The sequence below is a fragment of the Leucopleurus acutus genome (genome assembly GCF_964270905.1).
Source record: "Leucopleurus acutus genome assembly, chromosome: 2".
NCBI classification, from domain to species: Eukaryota; Metazoa; Chordata; class Mammalia; order Artiodactyla; family Delphinidae; genus Leucopleurus; species Leucopleurus acutus.
The window spans coordinates 160,519,661-160,528,453 of record NC_139143.1 but is presented as its reverse complement, the minus strand read 5'-3'; the positions used below and the strand labels follow the sequence as shown (position 1 = coordinate 160,528,453).

The 8,793-nt window shown below is 54.4% G+C and overlaps 1 protein-coding gene across 1 annotated transcript; it reads right to left on the bottom strand.

Moving 5' to 3' along the window:
* Positions 1–4,600: 4,600 nt before the first annotated feature.
* CITED4 (Cbp/p300 interacting transactivator with Glu/Asp rich carboxy-terminal domain 4) lies at positions 4,601–5,836 on the bottom strand. Its single transcript, XM_082832519.1, has one exon. The coding sequence runs from the start codon at positions 5,617–5,619 to the stop codon at positions 5,062–5,064; it is 558 nt and encodes a 185-aa protein (XP_082688645.1). The 5' UTR covers positions 5,620–5,836; the 3' UTR covers positions 4,601–5,061.
* Positions 5,837–8,793: the final 2,957 nt, after the last annotated feature.

The window sequence follows — 8,793 nt, the reverse complement described above, 5'->3', positions numbered from 1 at the left end:
TTACAGTCTAGGGGGAAAGACTCCCCACCAACCCTTCTATGTGATGAAATAGGTCTTTCACAGGCGGAAAAGGCCCTGGGGAGGGCATTTCTGGCCGAGGAAGCAGCATAGGCCAAGGTATGGAGGCATAAGGAGCATCGGGTATCAGGAACCTGGGTGGCTGGAGTGGAGGGTGGAGAGGTAGCTGGAGGCTGGCTGGGACAAGGCTCTCTCGTCCTTGTCCCTGTGGTCATGTTTCCCAGCAACAGCTCCCATCTGAGCCACTCATGGGGACAGGCATTTCACATCACCTTCATTCTTTCTCACAGGGAGCCTGTGGTGTCTCCAGCTGACAGATGAGGAGACTGAGCTGAGAGCAGCTTCCTTTATTTCCTCCATCTGCCAGGGCACACGTGGGGCCTGGGTCTTTACCTGAATGTCCCCCCCACAAGGTGCCCCACACCTTACCCTTTCATCGCCACCAGTTCTCAGGGCTTCCCGGATCCCGAGTTGCTCGGCAGCACTGGCCCAGAAGCCCCGGCATGTGTCTCTGCATTGCACACTCCAGGCTGGCCCAGATCTCAAGTCCCAAAGTGTGTGCAGGTCTCCTGTCTCCAGACCAGCTGCAGGGTAGAGGTCATGGCTATTCACCCCCAGCTCACCCCAGCCAAGCAGTGCTTCACTGTTTGCAATGTGCTCTCAGAAACCCAGTCTCATTTGAATCCTTGCACACGTACCTTGGAGGGTGGGCGTATTCTCCCCCTTGTACAGAACAAGAAGATGAGGCTGAAAGAGGCTCAGTGTGACTTCTGCATCGCATGGACACAAAATAGCAGCACCAGGTCTGGGACTCTGCTCTTATTTCATTCAGGCTCAGGTCCTTGGCCAGCCCCAGCCTGGGGAGGGAAAGGGCCCTGGATAGATGGGAGTGGGCATGCTCACCCCATCACTTACTGGGGTGTGACTTAGAGGAGTCTGAGCCCATTTTCTGACCTCTGGAATGGGAATAAAACCACCTAGTGGTGCTATATACAGGCTTGGGTGATAGTTAAAGGAGGGTCTAGAAGAGAAAGAGCACCTACTGTGTGCTGCTAGATCCCATCATGCCTGCACACAGTAGGCACTCAGTAAGTCTGACTTAGTCCCACAGTCAGCCGTAATCCTGACCCAGCACTTGTAACAGCGGGGTGGCGTAAAGAGTTAGGCAAGGAAGGATTAAGGAATTCAAGAGGATTACCGTAATCAGCTAAACAATCTAAGCTTCCTGGGAAAAGACCAGGCTCAGACTGTTCATTTAATTTACTCAGCAAATGACTGTTGAACACTTAGCCGAGCTGGAATGATGGCTATGACGATGGTGATGGTGATGATGATGATGATGAGATGATGGCAGCTCTCTGTTGAGAATCGACTATGTACCAGGTAATTATATGGACTCTCGGCACATCAACCCTATAAGGTCGATATTCCTTAAAAAGATTTTTTTTTTTTTGCTTCTAATAGGGACGGTGCTAGTCAGGTCTGGGACTAGGGAGAGGCAAACGAAGCTGCCAGAGACAGTTAAAGAGGCACTCTTAGGACACTCGCCTCACCCTAGTTCCCAGTCCAGTGCTTGTGGTGGATACTGTGATGTGCTGTCCAGTCCCTGCTTCCCTTAAATTGTTCCCTGGGCTGCTGGGAGGGCTGCCGGCAGACGGTCTTCCCCTCCTCACCGGCCCACAACTCCCCCAGGGATGGCTCCAGCAGGGGAGAGCCGCCCTGCCCACCGTCACCCCACTTCCCTGGGCAGCCATATCTGATGACTGCCGATGGCAGGAATAAAAAGGAGTATAATGGTCGGGAGGACTCTGAAAGGCCCTTCCAACTCCAGACCTCCCTGTGGGGTTGGCCAAGGCTCTTGTTGGATCTGCCACGTAGCTTCCTTTGCTAGCTTCTGCTCTGGATCCTTCCTTCCCTAATAAAATTCTTGCAGGCTAAACATCATCTCAGAGCTGGCTACAGGCAACCAGCAACAGTGTTACTGTTGGAGTAACCCCTCTTCCTAGCTGGTTACAACACAGCCTTTCTAAAGACTCTAATATAAAGTATCCCCAGAAAGCCAGGGCTCAGAGATGATAAACTACAAGCTACACTGTTCTAAATACTTTATGGGAATTAACTAATTTAATCTCCACTGCAGCTCTATGAGAGAGGTACTATTAGCATCTCCATTCTGTAGATGAGTTTGAGAGAAGTCATAGTTGGAAAAAACTACTTGCTAATAAAATCCAGTCAACCAAAAGATGATTCAAAATAACAAACTTCAGCCTGGGGAAACTTTGATATGAAAAGGAAAAAACAAAACAAAACAAAGATGAAATAATATCTTGCCAGTCCCATGACTCAGTTCCCAACCCTGAGGGGAGCCTGATGCCCAACCCCAAAGACCCAGCCCAGGTAGGAGAATGAAATCCACAGGATGGGGTGATGGGGAGAGCAATGGGTTATTTTAAGAGGTAACCTCAGTTAGAGGTAAAAAGTACCTATTGGAACCACAGGAAGCTGGTTGGAGAACAAGACTCAAATGGTAAGTGACTTACTTGAGGTCAGGCAGCTAGTAGGAGCCTCTTCTGGAAATGGGCCCCGAGGCTATCAGACCACAAGCCTCCTGGCAGAATGGACACTCCATCCTCCTCTCCAGCTGGGAGGGTCAGAATCCTGCAAAGTGTCAGGGATTTGGGGATCCAGGTGGTGGGCTGCCCCAGACTTGCCTTTTCCTCTGTCCATCTGTTTGCTGTCCAACTAGTCAGCAGCCCCTCTGGGAGGGATGGTGGGTGGGAAATAGCTCAGGAGCTGGACTCCCTCTTCTACTCTTCTTAATTCTAGGAAGAGGCGGGTGTTGGGTTTCCATTGTAACCCCTTCCATATGGAGAGCACTTCAGAGCTTACCTACTGCTTATCATCCCACCCCTGAATCTGCTCCCCATTTACTATGAGGCTTATTGTCTTGTGAGATAGTAGGGCAGGGTTATTAGCCCTATTCTACTGGTGGAGAAGCTGAGGCCAGACCAGGGCCAGGCCCTCCCATCCCAATCCAACCTTTTGGTTTTTATCTCTGGCCTGGGATCTTAGGCAAAGTGGAACAAACACTGGCTGTTCTAAGCCCAGAGCTCAGGTCAGTTCTTGCTCAGAAGCCCCTCTGCCCTTCCTCCCCAACCTGTTTGAGGATATCTCCAGTATCCGAGGGGAGACCTTCATTCATTGGCCAAACACCTCTGCTGCCCACTCCATGCCTGTCCTGGTGGCTCGGGAGCTGGTGCTGACAGCGTGCTCTGGGTGAGCTCCCAGGCTTGGAGGAAAGGCATGCCAACAAGCTCGGCATGAGGGTGAGGCCAACCATGGGGCACAGAAGGTCACAGCTCCATGTTCCTCTCCACAGAGTCTCTGGAATTCATTCTCTCCTCTCCAGTCCCACTGCCTTGTTTTGCCCTGGTCCTCAGCCTCTCCTCCATGCTTTCCATTCCTCTCTTCCTGCCTTTCTTCCACACCCCTGAAGCACCTAGGGATCTTTCCAGAGAGAGGCAATAGCAGAGGGTGGCCAAGAGCTCATGCTACCAGGTCTGGGCCAGCACCACATCCTTCGTCTGTAGAACAGGGACTGTGCCTACCTCCCAAAGTCCCCGTAAAGCCAATAGACCTTTCTAGAGACCCCGTGCCTTCCCGTACAGGCCCTGAACTTGTGTGCCTCCCTGCCTTTGAGTGGGCTCTCCACTTGCATGCCATCTTCTCCAAGTCCTAAAGACGTACTCACCATTCAAGGCTCTTCTCACCACATCAAATACCACTGGCAGCCTGAAACCTGAACTGGCCTGACCCCTTGCACCAGCTGAAACCACGTCCTCCTCTGGGTTTGCCCACTGGGCCATCCTACCTATGTTTTAGTCCTCATCCCGCTCTTGTACCAAGATGAGCTGATTTCCAGGCCTGTCGCCCCCTACTCCCACTTGGACTGTGACTCCTCGAGGGCGTGATTATTATTGTAGAGTAATCATCATTATCGTTTACTGAGGGCTGCCTGGGTGTCCTGCACTGTGCTGAGGGCCTCACATTGCATGGGATCCTCACAACCACCTAAGACCGGGCCCATCTGTCTCTGAGGAAATGGCTTCAGAAATCTCAATGGATGGTGTCTTGAACAAGAGAGAGAGCTCTGGTTCAAAGCCAGAACCTGAACCCTCAGGTACACCCCGCTGCCCTCTAGCCTCCATGCGGAGCAAACAGTGAGGGCAGCACCCCCAAGCTCCCCTCACCCCTCCCAGGGGCCGGGAAGTCCGCCTGTGGTGACTTTGGGTTACCTTGCCACGCAGTGGCGGCAGCCTCTGCCTTCCAGATTATGACAGAACAATTGCACAACTCGCAGATATTTTCGAAAGAAACTGTCAGTTTCCTCTCCTGACCACTGCCAGGGGCTGTGTCCTCCATCCCACCCAGGGCCTCCAACAGCCTCAGGACTCTAGAAGCCAAATATAGCTGGAGTTATAAGGAAATGAAAACACCAGACTGGAAAGTGACCCAGTTTTATTGTGGTGCTGGAGGTCAGATGGGGTATTGCTCCACTCCGCAGGGGTGAGGACTGTACATTCTGCCCCTCCCCAGGGCGGGAGGCCCAGCGACCTCAGGGCCCAGACAGCGGGGTGGGGTCCTGGCGGGTGGGCGGCTCCAGGCACCCAGTTACCACAGTGGTTTGCACAAGGAAAGGGGGAATCAGGCAGAGGCCTGGGATGGCTCAGATTGGGGGTTGGGGCGGGGGAGGGTCCGAGAGGAGAGGACACAGAATCTAAGAACTGGGAGTCCGGAAGGGGGCGTCCAGTCCCCTTCACTTTACCGCTGAGGCTCCGGGGCAGAGATGAACCCAAACTGTCATTCTGCAGGAGGCAGGGCCTGGAGTGAGGCCAGGCGTCCCAGCCCGGCGTCGGCTCTGGTGCACTAACTGCTGCCTCCACCCTCACGGAGGGTGCGTGCGGGGTCCAGGCGCTGGGTGCGGAGTCCGGCGGGCAGGCCCGCCTCCTTCTCTCGGGCACGCAGGCAGGCGCCCGGCCTCGCTCAGCAGCTCACCGAGCCGGCGGGCTGCGCCGACCCCAAGTCCGAGAAGCAGTCGAACTCGCTCTGGCCCAGGAAGAGCTCGGGCAGATCGCGCACGCGGTGCAGCCCGAGCTCCAGCTCCAGCGACGTCAGCGCCTCCTCGTCGATGAGTTCGGCGTCCATGCCTCCCAGGGCGTGCGCGGGCGGCGGCAGTGGCGGGGCCGGGGCGCCTGGCACCGGCTGCGGGCCCGGAGGTCCTCCCGAGGCGCCGGGGGGCGCGGTGGCGCGGCCAGGGTACAGCGTCGCCACGGGCCGCAGGTGCGCGCTGCCAGCGGCCGGCGGTGGCACGGCCGGAAAGGGCTGGAAGGCAGGCGGCGGCCCGAAGGCCCCGTACGCCAGGGCCCCCGGTGGAGGCGGCGGCGGGCCCAGCGGAGCCCCCCGCGGCCGCAACCCACTGTCCAGGCCCGGGCCCGAGTAGGGCTGCAGCGTCCGAAGCGCGTGAGGGCCATGGGCGGGCGCGGCAGGCGGCGGCCTCGGCACCAGGCTGTAGCCCTCGGCGAGCATCAGGTGGTCGGCCATGACGGCGGGCCGACTGCCGGCAGCGGCGGCGGCGGGCCGATGGTCAGGGCGGGCGTCCCCGGGTCCCGGCCAGCTGTTCCTCTGCAGCGAGGGATCCGAGCCCCTTGCCTTCTCCGCACTTCAGCCGGGCAAAGGAAAACCGAACCCGACCCCTGCTCCTGTGCAGCCCAGGACACACCGAACTCAGAGCTCTTGTGCACCCCAGCTCAGGGCTGAAATGACCCTACACACCTACACAGTCGGGCTGCTAGACCTCCGCGTCGTGCCCCCGGCCTCGGCGCCCTCTTATATCCAGAGGCGGGGCTGCCCCCGTCCAGGGCGCTCATTGGCTGGATGAGACGCTCCTGGGCGGGCCGCGCCGCCCCTCCAGGAGGCCTCAACCCCGCCCCTGTCAGAGCTCCGCCCTTTGGGCCTCAGGCCGGCGCCTCCGGCTTTGAGCTGTGTCTGGGAGCGGGGTGTTTGGCGCTTTTCAAATGGTCTGGTCTTGGCTGCCCTACGCTTAGTCTTGGGGCTGACTGGGGCCAAGCCTGCACGGACCAGAAGGTGGAGTAGGGGGGCCAGAGGTTTAGGCCCCCAGAACTGCAGGATCACAAGCCCAACCTCTTAACCTCTTAATTTTCCAGATTAAGAAAACTGGCAAGGCTTAGCGGCAGAAGGGGTTACCTGGGAATACACAGTAAAGCCTTGACAGAAGCGAGACTCGAACCCAGGCCTTTTGATTGCTACCTCTACACAGGGCACAGGCACCTTGGTGGTGCAGGGTCGCGGAAGATCAGCTGTCCATCCGCATAATCCCAGGAGAGCCAGTTGCTCCTCCTCCGGCTCCCACTCCCTTGTCGGTGGAAGCATGCACTGAGTTGTTATTAAAGTAATTTATGGGCTTGTTTCCTGAAGGACTTGTTCATCTTCATGTCCTCAGCACGTAGCCCAGAGCCTGGCCCAGAGCAGGTTTTCAGTAAAAGTTGGATGAATGAACAGACGATGGAATGGATTGCAACTCATTCCCCTGAGCTTCAGTTTTTTCCTCTGCAAAACAGGACAACGACAGCACCAATCCCACCGGCTTGTGGTGAGGGTTAAATGAGTTGATGCGTGCACAGTGTCCAGCACAATGCCTGGTGTGTGGTAGGTGCTCAAAAATGTACCTCAAATGAATGAAAGGCTGGGTTTACTTCTGTCCCTAGAGATCTTCTGAGTGGGGGATGTTGCACCTTCCCTTGATAAGAATAGTTATAACTTGGGTGTTAGAGCGCTGTATATTCTACGAGCATCTTACTGGAGGCAGGGCATGGATATCAGCCCCATTTTGCAGATAAGGAGACTGAGGCACATAAAGGGGAAAGTGAGTGTCTTGGGGTCATACACAAGCAGAGTTAGCATGTGAATGCCTGTGTCCTTAGAGCAGCTGGAGTCTTTCCTGGTGGCCAAGAGACAACTTCCTGAACTGTACCCTCCACGTGTTTGCCACTCTGCCCCTCCCTTCTCTGGCTCTCCTCCCCTGGTAGTGTCCTTGGGATTTCCTGGAACCTGGGTTTATCCAGTTTGTGCAGAGGGGAGAACCCTAGAGTGAGAGTCCAGGGGCCCAAGTTCTAATTGTATCTCTACCACCCACAGGCAGTATGACCGTTGGGTGTCACGAGGGGATGTCACTTGGTTCCCCAGGGCCTCAGCTTTCTACTCAGTGAAAGGGAGATTGGAGTCCCTGCCGGGTCACCTGAGAGCTTGTGAGAAGGTCACAAGTGACCATGGGTGTGATCACATTTTTTGCAAAGTATAAAAGCTGCACATGGGAACTGAGTCTCCTGAGTCCCTCTCCAGTAAAGAGTTCACACAGAAATTCCTAAACCTGGCTGCACCTCAGACTCACCTGGAGGGGTGGAGGTGGGAGGGAAGCAGGAGGCTTTGCAAAATACTGAATTTCTGGCCCCACCCAAACCCCTGACTCAGACTCTCTGAGAGTATTTTGAATCATAAATTTGTATTTTTACAAAGCAACCCTGTCATTCTGACATAGTTGTCTAAGGACACCAACATTTGGGAGCCAATGTGCCACTGAAGAGTTTTCCTTTTTCAAAAAAATGTGGGGTGTGTGTGTGTGTGTGTGTGTGTGTGTGTGTGTGTGTGTGTGAGAATAATGTTTTAAAAGGTCTTTAATTTAGTCAACAAGTATTACTGAGCACGTATTCTATGCCAGATATTGATCTACAAGAGGTTTTCAAGCTTTGGGGATCAAGTAAGTCTTTGAGAATCTAATGAAAGCTACTGACTGAAAATTAATAGAGGGAAACCTCACTGAAATGGAGTTGGGAGCCCAGAAGGGGGAGCTCTCACAAAGGTGCCACTGGGGCATCAATACAGATCCTAACAGGAAGAGACCTACCTTGCATCTCCAGCAGGAAGTGACGCTACTTTCCAGTAGAGGAAGAAAGATTTTTCTCCTTGCCTGCTAACAGCTCAGCCAATGAGAGACTGTCACAAGTCAGCCAATGAAAAGTCACTCTACTTCAAACTCCTAGTTTCCTCCAATGGATTTTTTGTTTATAACAACACTTCCAACTTCCCTCCTCCTCTATAAAAGAGTTTCCTCTCCATTGCTTTACCTGGACTTGTGTGTGGTTCACCGTAGTTGTATGTCCCAAATTACAATTCTTTGCTACTCCTGAATAAAGTTGTTTTGCTGGTAAAATGACTGGCTGTTTTATTGTTTTAGGTTGGCACTACAGACATCGTGGTCACAAACTATTGCATAGGAATTTGGCAGTTAGCTGATCCCTGGAGGATCCAGGGGGTCCTCAGGGGTTCATGGGATCTGGGTTAGAACCACTCTTGGGTACTTGGGGACATATAGTTAACATCAAACTAAGTAAAATAGTTATTCACATGTTAGAAAGTGGTAGACACTATGGAAGAAAGGAAAAACAGATTAGGGAGGAGATTGGGGGTACAGGGGGGCAGTGTGCAGTACTGCACAGAATGGTCAGGGTGGGCCTCACTGAGGCCACAAGGTTTGAGCAAAGACTTGGAGGAGGAGAGGGCAGTAGCCACGCGGTGTCTGGGGCAAACTGGTCCCAGCAGAGGGGACAACTGGAGTGTACTGCTAAAGCTGTCGTACCAGGGACTGAGGCATCAGCATCACCAGGGACCTTGTTAGAAATGCACATCTGGGGCCCCACC